This window comes from Hydra vulgaris, chromosome 01 (genome assembly GCF_038396675.1).
Source record: "Hydra vulgaris chromosome 01, alternate assembly HydraT2T_AEP".
NCBI classification, from domain to species: domain Eukaryota; kingdom Metazoa; phylum Cnidaria; class Hydrozoa; order Anthoathecata; family Hydridae; genus Hydra; species Hydra vulgaris.
The window spans coordinates 11,861,196-11,883,908 of NC_088920.1; the positions used below are offsets into that span (position 1 = coordinate 11,861,196).

Below are 22,713 nucleotides of genomic sequence, written 5' to 3' on the forward strand. Positions count from 1 at the left end.
TAAATTCGCATTATATCTTTACAATCTTTCAAACAATGGTTTTTTTTTTGCCTAATAATAAATTTTGTTTGAATTTATGGAATATTTTTTATAAGAACAAATTTAATTAGATTACATGTTTAGAGAACTATTATTTAGTTAAGTTTGGATTTTTACAATCTTTGAAACTGCAGTTAACATTTGCCCAAGATGAGTCTTTTTATCGAGACACCATCTCTAGCCTTAAATTAACCGAGAGCCTTTGACTAAAAAAATCTTATAAGGCATGAGGCATATAGTACTGGATTACATTATACCAATAGCAGTGATGATCCTGAACCTGACCTGACCTGAAGTAAGTATAAGAAGTTACTTCCTGTAAGAAGTACTTTAAACATTGATGGAATATATTGGAAATGCATTAGAAAAAACATTACATCTAACAGAATACTAAAGATTAAAGTTCTATAGCTGGAGTCACTAGTTAAAGTCACTAGTTGGTTACTGAGCTTACATTATATCAGAGATTTAAACTGAATACAAACATAGATATAGTAATTAAGGGGTGAACCTAAAGTAACTTATGGGTTAGAGAACACTGCACCAGCGGTTCAAACAGAACACAAACATACATATAGTAACTAAGGGGTGAACCAACACTGCGCCAGAGGTTCAGATAGAACACAAACATGCACTTATAGCAACTTATGTGTGAGTGAACATCACGCCAGAGGTTTAGACAGAACACAAGCATACATATATAGTAAAATACAGGTGAGTTAACACATTAACTAAGTCACCTCTAACTATATATAATATAAAAAAATATATATATATATATATATATATATATATATATATATATATATATATATATATATGTATATATATATCCCCACCATGTCCCTGGTAATACCATCTTGATCCCTGGTAGAGTCATCTTGAATATACAATATGGATTGTGTTATATAATATACAATACGGATGGTGTCAAAAATGAATTGTGACTAATTTATTAAAAACCTTGACATTGTCACCCATTACATCAAAACACATCACCCAGAGACAAAAATTACATCACCTACACACAAAAACACTGACATTATCACCCATTACATCAAGAATATCGCATTGATGTAATTTTAACCAACTTTGAAAAAGTATTAAATAGAGTGCCTCACAAATAACTACTGCATAAGCATTATGCATATGGCATTTGTGGTCAGCAAATTTTATTAAAAAGTCAATTTTTGTTATTTAAAATGTGACAGCACTATTGTTTTATTTGCATTTCATAGTTTTTAGTTTGATATGTTTTTAGTAATACTGTTATCTACTATAAAGAAATAATATTGTTTATATTAATGCATCATGTACATGAACAATTGAAGGGCTTATTGTGAAACAATGACAAGCCACACTTTTTTCAAAAATGAGTTATTATCATTTTTATAATCATAAATAGTATACGCAATAGCCAAAAAGATATCAAGGCATAATTTTTAAAATTAGAGCTATAATTATAAAATCATCTTACTGCAAAATGTGATTTTATAGATTTAAATAAAACTTAAAAGTCATTTTTCTCAAATATTTGTTTTTGTGGCTTGTCATTGTTTCACAATAAGCCCTTCAATTTTTGTTTCTGTACAGGAAAGCTGATACAACTCTTTCAGGAGCCTTAAAAAATGAAATAATATATATATAAGTTTATATTTTTTTATCAAAGCAACTTGTTTAGAACTCATTTATAACAAGTTTAGATATATATTTACATTTATAATCTAAAATGAACATGTTGTTAAAAAAATATATATTTTTCCCTTTATTTTATATAAAGTTTTCGCTTTTAGCATTTTTAGACCTTGCATTGTAGCATAGTATTATATAAATAATGACTAATAATTATTTACAGTATTTATTCTATAAAAATTATGAATTGGCATTATAGTATATTAAAATATATTTTACAAAATCATCAAGTTGGTTGATCTAATTAATCTAAACATTTGAGCTTTTCAGGAAAAATACTTAACTAAAAATGATATTATTGTCATTATATACACACTTTGAATGCGTGAATAAACAATGTTTGTATACAATGCGTGAATAAACAATGTTTGTATATAATGCGTGAATAAACAATGTTTGAATTCAATGCTTGAATAAACAATTTTTATGTTAAGTCTTTTTTTTTCTTCATGCAAAATTTAAGTCTTTTTGTTTAGTTTTGCTGTTAAATGTTAAAGTGACCTAATAAGGTAAAATAAACAGAAGAAAAATGTCAAGGAGATTGTTTTTTGTATATTTGTGCGGTGAAATAAGTTTATTTTATTCACAATATGATATTGAAACATAAAACAAAGCAGTTTATGTGTTATTTAAAAAAAATCAGTTACAACAAAAACCATCACTAGAAATCTTTTCAATAAAATATGCTCAAGCGTAGTCAATATATAAATGTCTATAAAATATATTTCTTATGACTATGCTCAAGGGAGCATTAATAAACTAAATTAACATTCTCAAAAAAAGCTCAAAAAAAAAGTTTACTTCAAAGACTATATAGAAAAGATATTGTTTTTTATATGTTTTCTGTTATATTGAAAACAGACAAATTTATTTATCCTGGCTATGTTTTTAATTTGTTACTTAATTTGCACCATATTTCAGACTCGCGAAAAGAATATCCTCCCCCCCCCCTCTCTTTCCTGCAGATTTTATTTGTTTTGCGTCACAACATGATATAAAACGATTTTTTATTATTTTTTATAACAAATAATGTATATATCTATATAATATAGTAATAATATTGGGCATCCGCCTAATTTTATTACTTTATTAAAATTTACAACTTTACTAAATAATCTAATTAGTTTTAAACTAATCATTTTTCTCTCTTGTAAATTTATTTTTATAAGTTAAGCTAAAACCTACAGTATTTATATGCGTTCACACAAGATGTTCTTCATGCAGAAAATAATGCCTTAAGAGAATTATTTGTGTAGCAATCATTATAATGTCAAAAGACAATTATATCAATCTACTTGTGTACCAATCATTATAGTTTGTATGTCTTTTTCATCAATATGAATGCTAAGAAAAAATCCCTAAGTAAGACTTAATATAACACAGAAATAATAATAACTTAATATAACACAGAAATAATAATTAATATAACATTCGTGTCTGCCTAATAGTTCAAGAAGGAATGATCAATAGAACATTAATTCTTATCCTTAAACTCTTTGCCTAGAAGGCCTTTTACAAGAGAGTAGCCAGATGCAGTTATCATCTGCCCAAGATGAGTATTTTTATTTATATACTGTCTTTAGGTTTTACTCAACTAAGATCCCGAAGGCAGAGTAAAACCTAAAGACAGTATATAAACAATTTTTTCCTAACCTTTCCCTAATAAAGCAAATTCTTTAAGGCAGCAGATCATGGGGCTCTATTTTCCCAGCTCCCTATTAGAGTATGGCATCATCAATGAAGTTTATATATATATATATATATATATATATATATATATATATATATATATATATATATATACACACACACACACATATATATATAGATTAATAAAAACACATCTAATTTTCTTCAACAATTTGTTTCACCATCAGTAAGTTCATCAGGAACAATGTCTAAGCATCGAAAAAATTCAAAATAAAGCAAAAATATTACATTATAACTGTAGTTATTTTGCAACCAGGAAGTTGCATCAACTACATTAAAATTAAAAAATTAATCATGAAAAGAATTCTTTAGAATTAGGATAATTTTAGTGTGGTCATTTCTTTTGATAATTTTTTAAAAAATACTTATTTTCATATCTGCATTTAGAAATTAGTTCGGGTTTTTTTCTTAGTAATTTTTCTTGATCTAAATGAGTTTTAATTTCAAATTTTTCTTGTAAACATAGTATAGATATTTTGGAAATTTTATAATAGGCAGGCGTAATCTCTTTTGACTATTTTTATAGATAAAAAATACTCAAAAGAGATTATGCTGTCAAAATATAATTGGCAATTTAAAAAAATATATATTAGTTTTTAATTAAACTGGTCTATTCTATAAACTTTATAAACACTTTTTTATTACTAGGTGCCAGTCTCCTGTTGGCTATTACTCAGCTGGAATAGATTCTATGAAGTTTGGTGGTAGTTGTATGCAGTTATCTGTTATGGTTCATGAACTTTTGCATGTTTTGGGATTTGGTCATGAACATCAAAGGATTGATCGTAATAAATATATTGTCGTGAACTATACCAACGTGCAAAGTGGTAAGTCTGATTAAAAGATTTGTTTTTATATTTTTGTATGACTTTAACTTTTTGTTTTTTTTTTGTTTAACTAAAAATATATAAAAAAACATTAATTAAAAATTTTTTTATCTTTTATCTTTTATTTATAGTTGAAAAATGTCATTTTCTAGGCTGTAAAATCTAAAATCTAAATTTTTTTATAAAATGATAGTTTTTGGAATTTTTTAATTAAATTGTAATCATTTGAGACCCAATAAATCTTTTTTCTAACTTTTGAAAAAAAAAAATTTTGATAATTTTAGGGACCCATTAAATGTTCAAGGGTCTTGAGACACCCCTAAAAGTATTTTTTATTCAAAAAACTTTTAAATCTAGTGTTATTTTATCATATAGAACACATTAAGGTGCAAGCTGCAGATATTTTTTTTAAATTTTTTTTTTTTGAACCACTCTAATATATATATATATATATATATATATATATATATATATATATATATATATATATATATATATATATATATATATATATATATATGTATATATATATATATATATATATATATATATATATATATATATATATATATATATATATATATATATATATATATATATATATATATATATATATATAGTTTGTTGTCTTTGGGAAGAGCGGAAGGAAAAAAGTGATTCTTACGCCAACACATACGTCACTTTTAATTGCTTTTGTCCAACATTTGCGTGTTAGATGAAAGTCAAAACCATTAATTTAATTACAAATTAATCGTTTTTTAAAAAAACCACAAAAATGCAAATTTAATTGACCAGAATGTTTTTAAAAACATTCTAAATGTTTTTAACAATATTAACAATGTTTTTATTTTTATTTTTTTTAATAAAATGTTTTTATTTTTAATTCTTTTAATAAAATGTTTTTATTTTTATTTTTTTTTACTGTAAATCATGCACGGAGTGTTGCTACATCGACTATCTTATAGCCTGACTCGCTAGGGAGTGCTGCTACATCGACTTACAAATAACCTGACTCGCAAGGGAGTGCTGCTGTATCGACAGACAAATAGCCTGACTCGCAACGGAGTGCTGCTACATCTACTATCTTTTAGCCTGACCCGCAAGGGAGTGCTGCTACATTGACTGACGGTTTGGTTTGGGCTGGCAGTCTATAAATTAATAAAATAAAAAATTCTGGTCTTGCATTTTAATTTTTACTTTTTGTCAACAAAATATGGAAAAAACTTTCAAACAACATATAAGAGTATATATATACACATATATATACATATATGTGTATATATATACTCTTATATATATATATACATACATTTACAAATATATATATATTTGTATATATATGATACATATACAAATTTGTATATATATGATACATATACAAATATATATATATATATATATATATATATATATATATATATATATATATATATATATATATATATTTGTATATATATGTATATATATATACAAATAAATATATATATATATATATATATATATATATATATATATATATATATATATATATTTGTATATATATGTATATATATATACAAATAAATATATATATATAATATATATATATATATATATATATATATATATTTATATTTGTGTGGGGATCGAATTCAAAAATTCTTGTTTATGAAGTAAGCACTCTACCACTACACCACTACTGCATAGAAAATATTAAACTAATTTTTCATTAATGTCTACATCACAGAACCATGTGTTTCAAAACAAAAACATTTAGCCAATGTTTTTTTTCGGCATATTATTTGAATTCTCCAAATGGGTTTTTTGGGATATTTTTTTATATTGGGCCAACATTTGGCCAACGTAGTATTCGACCCAAGATTTTGCTGTTCTTACACTAATGTTGTAGCTCCATTGAGCCAGTATTCAGCCAATGCAGTTGTTAGTGTATACTTTTAAAACTTGTTGGATAACATCTTTAAAAAATGGTGTTATTTTACAAAATTAAGAAAGGTTTTGATATTATTTGGAAAGGAAGAAGAAAAAGAACTCAGAAACTGGTCAAATATATAAACTTCAGTATTTATCAATAATGAGTGTCCTGAGTTAGATGTTAGCCAGTTATTGGGTAATCTTTTATGTAGAATTAAAAAAATAACAAAATGAGTATTGCAAAAATACTTGACTTTTACATCTCAAAATATTTGAAAAACCTTTAAATGTTGCTAAATTGGTCAGCATAAGCAGTTTTATGCAACCTTTTAGAAGAAATTGTCAAACTAATATAAATTAATAGAATAGTTACAAATAACAGTTGAGAAGAAAGTACTGAAATCAATTAAAAAGTTTGTGTGTATGTTTTTTTTCAACATTTTCTGGTATGTTTTTTGTATTCCTTTGATAAAAATAGTATAATATATTAATTATATATTTGTTGATACTTGTCAAGATTATTTTTAAACTGGTTTTTATAAAGAGAATTGACTGCTTCATCTGGTAATTCACGCATTTGTAGCTTGACAAAGGAGATTTCAGTTTTGTGAATTCAAATCTGTATCTTAATTTGGTTCCACGAATCTGATTTTCTTAAATATTTAAATTATTTAATTTAATTAAAATATCATCTATTTTATTAATTGTTTCAAAAATTGGCATTAAGTCTTCTTCAGTTGAGTTAAAAGTCGTTTTTTTAAAACTCATCGATTTCAGCGATGCGATGTTTTTAAGAGAGAGGGAATCATATTAGTTGCTCATCTCGTTCCTATAATGATCTCCTTTCAGACAAGGGTAAAAGAAAGGCAAACCTGGCTAATGGAGTTTAAAAAACAAAAAAAGTTATAAAAGTATCTATAAGATTCATTTTTATTCATATTTTTAATAAAATGTTTTTATTAATTAATTAGCTCATCATTTACCATAAATACTGACATACAAGTTAGGTATAGACACGTATACTCAGCTGATGATGAGTTTAACATGGCTGTGGCTTTTAACTTGATTTTATTAAATCTTAAAACTTTAGACTAACACAGGTGATGTCAAAATGATAAATTTAAGCAAGTTTATCATTGTGCATTAATTTTGAATCAATTTTCTCAAATCCAAAAACAGTGCACTTTTGCACAAAAATGCACAAAAAAAAATTTTTTTTAATTAAAAATTTTTTTTTTCTTTTTTACATACATTAGCACCACATTTATTTCCAAACGAATGAAAAAGTAAAAATATGCATTAAATTACATAACAACAAATCAATAAAAACAACAACAAATCAATAAAAATAACATATATCAATAAAAAAAAAAATCAATAAAAAAAATAAAAATGTTAAACAAAAAGTAACTTTTAAAAAATTCTAAAAAATTCTATCTAAAAAAATTCATCAGTTCTGCTGATATAAAAGTAAAAATAGTGAAAATAAAGCTTCCAATATCCTATAATACATCTATTTTTATTTTACTACTATGCTCTACTGTCATTTCTTTCTGAAAAATGGCAGCTCAATATAAGACACATGCACAAACTATTTGTTTCTAAATTAAATTTTTTAAATTTTTAATTTCTTCAGTTTTTAATATAACTTTGTTGTCAATATTTCATATGTTCCTTGCCTGTTTGCTCCTTGCTTGTAAAAACTGTTTGCTCCTTGCTTGTAAATGATAAAACTGGATATTCAATATATTTCAAAACTTACCTATATTGAAGATCTAAAACTGCTAGACTAATTTAGTTTTATAATGTGGTATGTTCATGGTCAATATCTCCCTTTTTTTTTGTCATTAAGATTTTTTGAAAACTTTTTCCATCACAACTTTTGACCAATTTGTTTTAGCAATTTAAAGATACCAATTACTAAAGATCTACTTTTCACTTTGTGCTTCTTTGGCATCACAATCACCTTACACTTCACATACATTTGAGCTTCATTACACTTCACATACATCGCAAGCTTTTCCACCAAAACTTCTTCGCATTTTACATCTTTGTAAAATTTATCGACATTTTTTCAAATTCATTCTTCTCTTCATTTCTTCTATAGTTGGTTATAAAGATTACAAACTCTTATTAACCAACTACATACTGGTAAATGACTCACCATTTATCCACACTAGGGGTTAGACTAAAAAACACATTTTAATTTTTTTGGAAATGGTATAGCTGAAAAAGATGAAAATTTTCTTGTAATAGCATAAATATTAACACTTTTTTCCAAATCGAAAAAAAAACTCCCCCACCAGTGCAGATGAAAATTTGGTCCTAGCAGCTGCTGGGACCAAAACTGCTAAAGACTGCTTAGTCCAAAAATACAAAAAATTCAAATTTTTGCATTTATGGTAGGGGCAGTGTCATTTACAAATATTTTAAAAATACCATTAAAATTATTTTTGTAGCTTGATCTATCTGATTTTAGATTGTGTTTTATTTTTTGGTAAAGATGATGGGAATGGTAGTTCCTGCCTATTTAAGGTCATGTGTATATTTGGGAGGTTGGGAGGGGGGAGGAGGCCTAATAATTTTTTGCTATGTACTTTAAATATAAAACATTTTTTAAACTGTACATTTTTTCGTTAAAAGAAAGACTATTTTAAGTTTTTTTATCCAAGATTTTTTATTTGTTATTTTAAATTTTAAATAATAATAAACAACAACTTAACCGACTTTTTTTGTTTCTAAAAGTTTCAATAAAATCTTGAACAAGTTTATTAGCACATTTTGCACCGTAATTTAAAACAAGAAGACCATTGACAGATTTTTCAAATCTTTTATAATCTGGAATTAAGTCTTAATTTGGTTTTCTTTCTATCTCATGTAATGTCATTTTTAACAAGTCATCAAAAAACTAGGTCTAAAAAAACTTTAATTGTCATATAACTAACTGGCTTTGCTGTTAATTGGCTTTGTGCGGATTTAAGAGCTAATACATGCATTTGATTTACAAATAAACATTTATTAGTTGGGCACCTAGCCACAAATCTTTTATTTAAATGTGTGTATTTTGAATGTTTTGCAATCTCTTGATTATTGAGAAAATTTAAATCTTCTCGACTTTTGTTTCATCTTTCAAGATGAGATCTTTACAGTTTTTCTGATTTTCATCCTCTTTTAAAAAAGCTTATTTTTTTAATGCTTTCTATTCCTTTATTAGTCAACTATCTTGTTTCTAAATGGCAAATCAAAAGTAGAAAAATTCATGAAAGTTTTTTTTTAAACTAAAAACATTTATATCTTGATAATTTTAATCATGAAAATATATTACTATATTATCAACTAAAATTGGCTGAGTTAGTTCTAATAGAAATCATACTTCATAAAAAATGAAGTTAGTGCATATCGGGAAATTTTTCGGTTTTAAATACAGTATCAAGATATGAACTGACTAAAAAGTAAAGTTTTGAGCGAAGTGCCTTATATTTTTCCAAAATTTTGTGTTGCAAAAGTATACACGTGCTATAATGACTGAATGGAAACTATTTTACAAAGGTTAAAATCAGGTTTTCTAATGTTTTGGAAAGATTCTGCTACTTTATGATTTTAAGAAATTTAATTTTAAATATTTTGTACACCTTTGTGCACATAAGGAACTTATAAATATAATAATAACAATATATAAGTCTTAAAAATATAACTACAATAAAGTTAATAAACTATAATATACTTCTCATATAATATAATAAAATTTAAATAAAAACTCATTTTGATGACAGTTTCAAAACCTTTTGCCTGGATTCCTTGGAGCATCTTGGACATTTTATCATTGTTAGATTTTTTAGAAATATATTTGCTAAAGTGTGGCAATGTCGGTCATAAATACCAAATTGAAACTTGTTTGATTCAGATAAGAATTGCTTCATCAAAAATGTTTGACAAAATTCATCTGATAACTGCTCAAATAAAACCAAACAAAATATGCACCATTGAACAATTAAAAAAACTCGTGTAAAAAAAACTTTTCTTTGATATAGTAGCAAAAATGGAATTTAAAAAAATACATACATTTAGTGACCACTTTATGAAAATTGTTAGACTTAACTTTAAAAATGTGGGATGTAACTTTTTCATTTTTCATCACAGATAAAGAATATCTCTATTTTCAATTGCGAAAACATTGTAAAATTGTTTATTTATTAAATCTGCAATTTTTGTTGGGTCATTTGTTACAAAAATTAGTTTCAAAGTAGTAAACGATCGGGGCTGGTATTTGATCTGGGTCAAAGCCTGATTTATGGTATGCTGAGGCTGTATAAATACTAATGCATATTGATATAGTATATAAAAATAAGTCAATATGCACCAATATTTAAGCAGTCCCGCCCATAAAACTGGCCTTGGCCACTGTTAAATACCAACTCCAGTCATTTACTATTTCAAAGCTTTGTTAAATTGTTTTCCTTTATTTATTATTATTATTTTTTTAACTATTTACGAATTTATAACTTTTGATTTATCTTGATTTTTTCAACAAGATTTCAACAAGAAGTTTTAAACAAGAAGTTTTCAACATGATAGTTTGGCACAAGTATGGTTATGGTATTTACAATACAAGTGGCATAAGTATGATAGTCACTTGTTGGTAGCACCTAAGTGGTATAAATACCCTAAGCACACATAGTGCACATTTATACCATCAAGTGTAACATTAAATGTCAAACATTCTAGTCAAGTATTTTTAATAAAATTTATGTGAATTAAAAATTTTATACTTTTTTATTTTATTTAAATCTTCTCATAATAAGGGGTGCCAGATGCAGTATGGAGGGAGGCTTACTTTTGATATAGGAGAGCATCAGAAATGCATAGAATATCAAAACTGGATTGTGTTGTCATTATACAGCATCCTTGATCGAGGGGTAATCACAATAGCTACTAATATCTTGCTGCCAGATCAATATCCTCTGATCAATTTGATTGGCATTAGATTTTTCTGTTTTTAAATTCTATCCATTTAAAAAGTGCATCAATAACCTGTGACTTTTTGAATGGCTCGAATTTTCTTTAACAATTTTCATACTTTTTTTTTTACTTAAAAATTTAAACAATAAAAATATTTGTAATTAGATTGGTTAATAAAATTAATTAAAAAAATAATTTTTATATTTTATTTACAAAAAAATTTAAGTGCAATGCCTAACAATAAAAAAAAAAAAATGAAATCAAGAAAAAAATTCATTTTTAAAGTTAAATTGTAAAAATAGAAAATTTAATTGTTGTAAAGCATTTTATTATATATATAAATTTTTGGGAAGATATTTTTGTACATATATATTTTTTAAATTATTAGATAAATAATAAAATGCAGATCATATTATTGGTAAAATATGAATTACTAATTTAACATGATGGTTTATTGGTGTTTTTTTAAAAACTCTTAAATTCAATATTTTTATTATAAATCTTATAAATTTATTTCACAGGTTTTTTAATTATGTTTGTTTTCATATTTTTATTTATTTTTTAATTTTTATTTTACAGGTTTTACAAATCAATTTGATCTCGATAATCCAACTTACTATGATACTCAAGACATTCCGTACGATATAAACAGCATCATGCATTATCAAAAGTATGTTTTTTATGTTTTAATTTTTATCAGTGATAATGTATAGTTGAATAGCAGGTTTTAATCCCTTTAGGTGACTGTATACTTATCTTTGAAAAAAAAAAAAAGGGGGGGGGGTTGGCTTAAATTTGTAGTTTAATTATTCAGGAGTTGGCACATAAATTTTTTTTTTTAATGAAAATCAAACAATAAATAATTATTTTTTGATTTTTTTGTTACCTTTTTTTTTTTATTTATTGTTTACTTAGTTACCGTTTTTTATTTTGGTTAATAAGGATTTTTTTTTTCTGATTTGACCTAATAAATTGCAACATCTCCTGAAAGCTTTCTTATTATGTAGAAACCATATTTTGTGACAAATTGGGTTTTTGTTACATTAATAAAAGGTTAGGGTTACTAAGGTTACTAAACCAATACAATATGTTTTCATTAGGTTTAAAAGAAGTTTATTAAAGGTTTTATGAAAAAGTTGAACTTTTAATAATATAATGAACAGAATATAGCGAGAGAGTATATTATATTGATATAGTAAACAGTAATGGTATTTTATAATATCTTATATATTATTATAACTTTTTTTATATATTCTTTACTTTTTTTATCTTCTTACCTTTTTTATTTTACTTCTTCTATCATAAAAAAAATTAAATTACAATTATTATAATAAAAATATTTTTTTATCTATTTATTTGTTATTTCTGTACGATCAGGTGAGATGCATGATGCTATTGTCAAGAATTTGGTATGCCGTACATGCATGAAACAAAAAAAATTGAAAAATTGGCTAGGTTACTGAATTATTTATTGAGTGGCACGTAATGCACAAAAGTGTTTGCTTCGTTAACCACAAAGGTTCAGAAGATAGCATGGAGAATGATAGTGCTTGTGAGATTTTTTTGTGGTAGTAGGTATGGAGGTAGGAGTACCTAAGTTTGTTAAGTTTGTAGGAGATGGAGATACAGACAGTTTTAGGAAATTTAAAAATTGATCTAATAAAGTTTTTGGAATTAGATATGAAGTTGAAAAGGAAGAAAGTGGGAGATCGCAATAGGCTTACAGATAAAATGCAAAATTATTAAGGGCAAGCTATCTGTAACGGCAATTCAAATCTTTATTTAATGCAAAATGCTGTGTGGGCTAATTTAAACATAATTCAGGACAGTTTAAAACCTTTAGATGAACAGCAGTCTTTTTGTCTTAACCATATTGATACTAAGTGTACGTATTGGAAAAGCTGACCATAGTATGATGCTAATAAACGACTTCCAAATTTATTTGTTGGCTTTTTAAAATCTCTTTTCACAAATCTTACAAATATATTAAAATCAAAAAGAATCTGTGAATGGAGTTCTTTGGTCAAAATTTCTTAAAACTAAATTTAGTATACAAGTTAAAGCTAAAATTGCAGTTACAGAAACTGTGCAGCAGTTTAATGCTGGTGCTAAGCCAAAAGTAGAACTTTAAAACCTATTGCATTACCAATTTATACAAATTTACTGCTGTCCAGAAACAAGGTTGCATTAGAATTAAATTTGCTGCAAATAAAAGTATTGAAAAAAAAAAAAGAATTAGGCGTTGTAAGCTGCATACTCGAAAAAAATTTAAAATCAATGAAGCAGTTTATCTAGCTGGAAGTTTTAAAAGTCTTCAGAGCCAGAAGGTTTATCAATATCAATGTAAGAAAAAAGCAGTCAAAAATTTGTTCTGTTTTTACGGATGTTGACAAAAATTTTGTTGATAAAAATAACATTGAGTTTATTTTCACAGACAAAATTAATTTGTATTAATTTTAGTTAAAATTAAACTGATCGACTAATTTAGGGTTTTTATTTGGTTTTTGTCCATAAATGATATGCTAAAGTGTCATGTTATATGGTGTTTATATGCAAAGTTTTCATTTTTTAAATTTATTTTTATCAAAGATTCAAAGATAATATTATTTTATTAGGTGCATATTTATCATGATTCAACCTTGAAAGTTTACAATTTTTTGGATGTAATATATTCAAAAAGATATCAATTATAAAGAGATAAAAAGAAATCAATAATATAGAGATAAAAAGATATCAATAACACAGGCCAACAAAAAAAAAAATTTTTCTGGTGCCGAGAAAAAGTTTGTTTTTTGTATAGCATTTCTCATTTTGATTTCAAATATGCAACTCTTTTTTTACCATCACGTCAAGTTGTAAAGATTTTTAGGTTCAAATCTTAAGCATTTAGGGTAAAATCCCTAATATTGTCAAAAAAAAAGTTATTCAAAAGTATGTCAACCTGGGTCTCAAAAGAAGCGTATTTTCATAGAGATTTTAGAAAACATAAATATTTTTCCTTACAATTTATTTACAAAAAAATTATGTGAAAAAATGCTAAAGACTCTTAAAAAAATTTCAACAGAATGTTTTTCAGCAATAATACAAAAAATACTTATTTTTATTACAAATGAATAACATTTTTAAAATCTCTATGAAATTATGCTTCCTTTGAGACCCAGGTTGACATACTTTTGTTTTTTTTCAACAATATTAGGGACTTTACCCTAAATACTTCAGATTTGAACCTAAATATCTTTACAACTTGACGTGATGGTAAAAAAAGAGTTGCATATTTGAAATCAAAATGAGAAATGCTATACAAAAAACAAATTGTTGGCTCAGCACCAGAAAAAAAAAAAAATTTTGTTGACCTGTGTAATATATCTCTGTAAACAATCTGTATCATCTATATAAGCACAAGGAAGAATTCAAAAGTTTTGAGTTGAATCCAAAAATCATGAGCAAAAAAAATCTCGTTAATAAAAATTTTTATTGAATTTTATTTTTAAGATTTATAATCTGATTTATTTTAAGTTTTATTTTATTTAAGATTTTTTTTTATTATATTAATAATTTTAATATAATAAAAATAAATTTAAGTTTATTTTTTGTTTTAGTAAGTTTGCTTAAACATTCAACCGTGAATTTGATCTTTATCTGTGAAAAAATATGAAAATACATTTTTTTTTTTGAATTCTCTCCTGTTTTTGATTTCAATCTCAAGATCAGTTTTTTTTTATTACTATTATTAAGGCTTTCGATTCAATTTCGAAGATTTTATTAATTATCAGGTTTATTAGAGTTATTTTGGATGTTTTTTACTGAACTGCTTTTAAAGAAATAGGCCGGGTGAAATAAAAAAAAGCAATTTCTTTTAATTAGCGTTTTTGGAGTGATTGTTCAGCTTTACGTGAATACAAATTTGAACAAAATTGCTGAAGTTTTTATTCACGTAAAGCTGACCAATTACTGAGTAAAAGCAATTGCTTTTTTTTATTCACCCGGCCTGATATTTCAACTAATGTGAAGTTAGATTAATTCTGACGAGCCTGATGCATAGAATGAACGAATAAAAATAAAATGATTTTAATTTGAATTAATATGTTAATATACATTAATTATTTTTATTTAGTTTTGTTTTTTCAAAATTTCTCAATTCAATAACCAACTCGATTGTTAATGAAAAAGATTTTATGACAATGTATGCACTGTCCACGTATACGTTACCATTGGGTAATAATTATGGTCTGGCTTCAAGCGATATTTTAAGGATTGCATTGAGATACAACTGTAGTATATCGACAACGAACCCTGCGGAAGTTTCTACTGTGAAATTGACAACGGCGGTTTCTACTGTGACATTTACATCTAACGCCCGTGTCATTTTTTCCAATATTATATTTATATACTGTTTAATTATTTTTTTACTAATTTAGTGAGTATAAAATTATTTTTGACGATTTTTTAAAATGATTTTTATTCGTGAAATTCGTGAACGAAAGGTGAATGCTTTGATATTTTGTTTTATACTTTTTATTTTTTTGTTTCTGATTTCTGAGACTTTACAAGATTGTTAATGTTTTATTTTTTATATTGTTTTTTGTTGGATTTTGTTTACTGTTTAAATTTCTATTATTTTCTAAGACAAGAAAAAAAATCCTTTTTTTTTGTCCTAATTTTCCTGCACAACTTGTTTGGTTTTGTTGTGTTTTTTTAACCTAAAATACAATATTATGTTGTTAATTATTAATTGCCTATTAATTATTAATTTTTTTTATAAATAAATATGGTTATATGAAGATGATTTTTTGATTATTATAAATACTGTTAATGACGTCACTCGAGTTTTATCTACAAAATGCCATATTGGAATAAACTTTACATAAACAGGGCCGGATAAAGGTAAAAATATTAAAGTAGGCATGATATCCAGGAGCCACTGAATGCTAACTCAACTAAGAAACCTTTTTTTACACAGTAAAGAAAATTGAGCAGTTTCAAAAAAATTAAACAAAACTGAACTTTCAAACACAAAAAAAACAACTTTGATAAGAAATAACTTTACGTATACTATTTATAAATTTTTTTATAAATTTGTATTTTTCAAGTCAGGCTTCAAAGTTCAAGATAAAATAATATTTTTATATTTTATGACACTTTCTTACTATTTCTCTTCCCTTACGTCATTAAATTGGATAAAGTAAAAAATTTATAAATTATACACACGTTTACTGTTAGTGAAAGTTTTATTGATGATTCGCCCAAGTTTCGTACCATGCATATCCGTTCATGAGATTTGTTAGTAAAAATTGCTCGACTAACCCCGCTCTACCCTAATAGTTTTTTTGTTTTTATGCACACACACAGATATATATATATATATTTATATATACATATGTATATATTTATATATATATATGTATAAATTTATATATATATATATTATATATATATAAATATATATATCTATGTGTGCATAAAGACAAAAAAACTATTAGGGTAGAGCGGGGTTAGTTGAGCAATTTTTATTTTTTTCAGGTGGAAAAACCAGCGTTGTCACATTTTTTTTATTTTGAGAAAATCAATTTTTAAAGTTCAAAACGTTCTTTAAAATTTTGTTTATACACTGCAGTTTAGTTTTATATATGTATATATAGATTAACTATATTTGTATCAGATTATTTATTAAAAAATAAATATTTTTTCGATGTTTTTTTCGGAAACTAAAGTTCATTATCAATAAATGGACACCACTGACTTTTTACATTGAATTTTTAGATGACGTAAATACTATTTTTAGATCTTCTTTTTTGTTTAAAAACAAAACAATATTTAAAAATGGACTCCTAATGATGTAAGGGGCTTCAAAGACAATCGACCCTACTGTTTCTTTACTACTAAAGTAGGATACAAAACACACTACTCTGTGTGTTTTGTATCCTACTTTAACAATTGGGTAAGTTTGAACAGTTTAAACATTTTAGAGATATTTAAATCTTCAGTTAAGTAAATTTTTTTAGTTTTTCCAATAGCATAATGAGACAACCTTCCTCTGAAAAAAGATATATGTTTTTGTATAGCTTCACTGTCACTTTCTGTATATATATATATATATATATATATATATATATATATATATATATATATATATATATATATATATATATATATATATATACATATATATATATATATATATATATATATATATATATATATATATATATATATATATATATATATATATATATATATATATGTATATATATATATATATATATATATATATTTGTATATATATATATATATATATATATGTGTGTGTCTATATAAAGATTATTCCATAATTTAAAATAATATTAATAACGTTTTTAACTATTTACTAATCAGTTGTAGCAACTGATTTCCTTATTGATTCGATTCTAGCTTTTGTATTTCCAAAAAACACCATCAAAGCATTAGTGCATATTGGTATTTCGATAGCTGGTTGTGCTCTTTGCACCCTTACACAATAAGAATATGATAATAAATTGTGCAAGTAAGTTTTACCTGCTTTCTATCGTTGTCTTCTTCTGGTAATGTTTTGAACTTTTATTAGTGTGGGTAAGTACGCGTCCTGACTATTTTTAGATGAATATTCATTAAAGTTCTTAATTAGTTCGCTCCTTTCCTCGCTACTAATATTATTAAAACATGCAAGGCGAATACAATTACAGTCTACATGGCTTCTTTAACTAGATTCTTTTTTTTATCCCGCTGAAACGTCTATGGGAACAATTTATCAAGCCAATAATATGGCTCGATAAATTGTGGTTTTTTCAATCTATTTTTGGAATTATTTGCTAATAATCTTTGCTAATAATCTTTCTTTTCTAGATTTTTCTGTAACCACCGGACTATCATTACAAGTCATTTTGTTTTTTGTTTACTTTTTTCCACGGATTTTTATTCGACTAATACTTGCGGTATTAAAGAATCACGTGGTTTCGTTAACTATAAAAACTTCGGACAACGCAGATTTTTCCAAATGTAACCATCGACATCGCCGACTGTTCCATTTGGTTAGGTTTAATTTTATCCTCTTTTTTAAGGATTGGACTGGTTTTTTCACTTGGTAATTAGGATAAAATATGAAATAAAATGTACCTGTTTGTATATATATATATATATATATATATATATATATATATATATATATATAAATATATATATATATATATATATATATATATATATATTTATATATATATATATATATATATATATATATATATATATATATATATATATATATATATATATATATATATATATATATATATAAAATAAGTAAATATTTTTAAAAATAACACAATGTTTTTTATTCTTGACATGTTTCGTAAAATTTATTTACATTTTCAAAAGATTATTTTACAATAGAAAAAAACTCTGAAATAGATATTAAAAAATAGAAGTTTTCACAGAGAAATATTAACGGACAAAAAATTATACATAATAAACCAATATATTTATTACAAAATAACTCGGTAAATAACCAATCAAAATAACCAACTGTCAAAAAAATAAATAAATAAACTGATAGTAAAATTAAATAAAAAAGTTTATAGCATAATGTAAAGTTTGTTTATTAAGTGAGGGACTTTCCCATTTAATGTGGGCTTCTTTTATCTTTAATTTGTGTTTGGTTGGGGCATTATCCAAAATCTCAAAAGAATCACAGTTAGCCAGATTTTTGCAATTAAGAGATAAATTTAAGTGTTTAAATATATGAGATTGTTTATCACTTTTAAGGTACTCATTTATTCTAGTTGCCAAGTGTCTGGAGGTTTCTCCAATATAACTGGCATTATAGCCAGCGCAAGAAAATTTAAGACAACATGAGATAGTAGTAGTTTAGGAAGTGACTCTTTTAAGCAAAAACAATCTTGTATTTTATTAGTTGTGAAAATTAATGTTATTAGAACAACCTTGCAATATTTATGAACAACTTTTGAAATTTTCATTTTAGTATAATTAGAGTACATTCCAATGTATGGAAGCTTAAAGTATCTTATATTTAAGCTATTAACTATGTTAGAAACAGATGGGTTCATTTTCTTATCAATATAGGCTTTAATTTCAGAGTCAATAACTTTTTGTGGAAATTTATTATTTTGTAAAACTAAGGATAGATTCTTAATATCTTTATCTAAACAAACCCAAATTTATTTAATTTTAAATGTACGATTAATCAAACAACGAACAAGTCCAAATTTGTAGCAAGAAGGAATAAAACTAAAAATTTTTTGTAAAAGATCTATATACATTTTTTTGTAATAAACTGAAGTCGAAAACGAATGGGATTTTTTAATAACTACATAAGTTAGGTTGGCTTCTATTTAAAAATTTCTACAAATAGTTTTACGCAAGAATTTACAAAGCAAGAACATAAAAGAATTTTCATGGAGCTGACATCGTGATATTATTAGAGTGCTAATCACTGCGCTACGGCTGCTCGTTTTGTGTTGGGTAATTTCTAAAATATTTTTATTCTCTAAATTTTTTCTAAATCTGACACTGATTGGACAGGTAAGAATGTTGTTAAAATTATTCTTTTACATTGCAAAGTAAATGCTGAAAAAAGTTTACTGTGAGAGTCTGAAACGTTTTGCTAAAACCAAATATCGTTGAAAACATAAATATTGTTAAATTGATTTTTCTTTGCGATTGTGCCGGTGATATTTTAATTATTCGAGTTAATGGATTATTTAGCAATTTTACAGCAGTGGATCCCAAACTACCATAACGTTTAAAAAAAAAACTTGAAAAAAAATCCCCTTAGAAGTATAAAACCTCAAAATCTCTAATTGACAGTGGAGTTTGTTTTTGCCAGCCGTCAAAAATAATTTGTTTTATAGCTCATTAACAGTTTCAAAATTTAACAGTTTTAATGCAAATATATAGGCTTTTGCTATGCAAATATAATACCAATTTTCTAAGCAAAAAAGACGCTTTTAGAAGAGCAGTTTAAAAATCATTTTTTGTATCTCAAATTATAGTAATAACTACCGGCATTTTTTTTAAAAAGGATTTTCAACTAGGGCACTTGCCTAAAAAACAAAGGATTTGTGGTTCAAACACCACCTCTAGGCGAGTTTTGTGACATCGGTTAAGAAGGAGGCGTGAACTTTCTATTGAAAGATTATCTCGGTGCTCTGTGATAAGACCGTAAGGATTTCTTGGGGCACCTAAATCAAATTATTGAAAAAAAAATTGCTATATATTGATATTAAAGCAAATATTGGCAGCTCAACAAAATCTTTTACAAATAAAGTGATCGCTACATGTAACACTTTTGGCTAAGGGCGAGTTTCCACTCATCCGTTTTTCAACGGGAAAGGGAAAGGAAGGAAAAAAAAAATCACGTGAGCATGCGTAATAAAAGTTTTTATTTGTTCAAAGGAAAACTACGCATGCTTACGCGATTATTTTTTCGTTCCTTTTCTTGTTCCCGTAGAAAAACGGATGAGTGGAAACTCACCTTTAAACTTCTTCTATTGCATGATAGGAGGTAAATTTAAATTTACTCAAACTATCCATAGAACTGCAAGCGGATGCTGTATCAATATTAAAAGAATTGCTTCATTTATGGAACTTAAAAAAACAAAGAGCAATTTTAAAAACTTTGATGAAGCAGAATATTCAGAAAACACTAAACCAACTAATTGTGGAAAACACACCGTGGACACAAGTTGTTAGTATTTAAGGCTAACAACTAGCAACCAGACAATCTCTAATGGCCTTATTATAAAAGGACAAAAATAGACTTCGACAAAGCACTAATTGCAACAATTTTAATTACAACTATCAAAAATGAATTATCTATAAAAAATGTTTGTCTTTCTAGACAATCATTTTAAAAACGGACACTAAATGAACAATCTCGATTTTTTAATGAGGTATAGAAGATCTATTTAATATATAATTTGGACTTATAACGAGTAATTAAATTTTCACTGCAGCATCGTTTCAAAAACTGAAAACGAGCACAAAATTAAAAATACAATTTTTCTAACAGAAGTTCATTTTTTAATTTTTTGTCCAGCGTGTGCTGTTGATTAAAAAGTTAATGTCTATTTAAAAACCTCAAAATGGACTATTTTGTGCTCAATTGAAGTTCATTAATTACTCAGTTCAGTTGTTTTTCAATTCTCAGTGAATGTGCGTGAAAATTTATTTTTAAAATGCCCTCTCCAGTTTGGGATTACTTCAAAAAAGTTGAAGGTAAGTTTATCATTTAAAAAATTTTCCTTAGTCACTAAAATCTTTATCACCTTCAAAAAAATTATTTTAAAAATATGTGATCAAGGAGTTGTCCTTTATAAAATGTGGATTAGTAAGTAGAAGATTCCAATAGGTGTTAAAATTTATTTAGGTTTGTGAATAAAACAATAGTGAAAAAGAAAAATGTTTTTTACTTTCATTTTATTGATGAATCTGACTATGATTGGATCTAAATTTTGGAAAATCAACTATTTGTGTAAACATTATTGTCATGTTCCGTTTTTTTTATTTTTAAATTTGTCACCATAAAAGTCATTTTTACCATAAAATAAAATTCAAATATAATGTATCGTATATTTTCTTTTTTGTTTCTAAGGGATTTTTTGGGTAATTTAGATTTTTATTGGCAAAAATCAATATTTCTGGTTTTATGAAATCAAGTAAATTTAGACAAAATCATAGACACCAAATAGACAAAAAAATTATGCTTTGTAGACTTATGAAGTGAAAATTATTTTTTAACTGAGCAATCTCAGGACACCATCAAAAATTTGATAGACACAACAAGGACAAAAAATTAAACATTTGTTGTGTCCATTACAACAAACAGAATTGTCTATGTCTGTGTTGTAAGTCTATCCATAGACTAGTCTGGTTACTACTAACAAAATTGAGAGCTGCTTTGTTTTACGGTTCCTAATTTACAGAGTAACTTTTTTTTTTTATATAGTTTAACCTGTAATTTTATTTACTGAGTTCGGCTCTATATCAGATTATAATAATTGGAATTTCATGACTATCTGATTTCTGTAAATTGATCATTGAAGGTTTAAATAGGAACTGTTTGAACTTAGGTTTAGAATATACTTTAGCGTATTGAAAATATTAATCGACGAAATAACTATTACTCCCGTAAGATAAAATAACCTTTCAGGTAACAACTAGTCAACAACTATAGAATTAAAATATATATACCATAATATATAAAAAATATACATCAATAATATAAGTTCTCCTACTTTGTAAGTAAAGAAAAATTTTCCAAATTTTACAGGCAGTCTTTTTTAAAGTGACGCGATCCTTTAAATCCGACGCGATTCTTTAAAAGTGACGCGATCCTTTAAAAGTGACGCGATCCTTTAAAAGTGACGCGATCCTTTAAATTTTTAAAGTGACGCATCCTTTACATGGTTTTACTGAGCACTTAACTAACAGATAGCGGAATTACAAAATTAAGACAAGCACAAATACAATTTTTGACTTAAATAAAAGTGAAAAAAAAGAACGTTAAGTAATAAAAACAAGTAATTCTTAAAAGCCATTTTTTAAA

At 25.5% G+C, this 22,713-nt stretch overlaps 1 protein-coding gene across 4 annotated transcripts in view; it reads left to right on the forward strand.

Moving 5' to 3' along the window:
* The window catches only part of LOC124810515 (astacin), a 69,951-nt gene extending 53,997 nt beyond the window's left edge, over positions 1-15,954 (forward strand). For all 4 annotated transcript variants that reach the window (XM_065787393.1, XM_065787390.1, XM_065787392.1 and 1 more), the window contains 3 exons: positions 4,090-4,268; positions 11,718-11,808; positions 15,253-15,954. In XM_065787393.1, coding sequence (XP_065643465.1) covers positions 4,090-4,268; positions 11,718-11,808; positions 15,253-15,556 — 574 coding nt within the window. In that variant the 3' untranslated portion in view covers positions 15,557-15,954. The remainder of the gene's footprint in view (positions 1-4,089; positions 4,269-11,717; positions 11,809-15,252) is intronic.
* Positions 15,955-22,713: the final 6,759 nt, after the last annotated feature.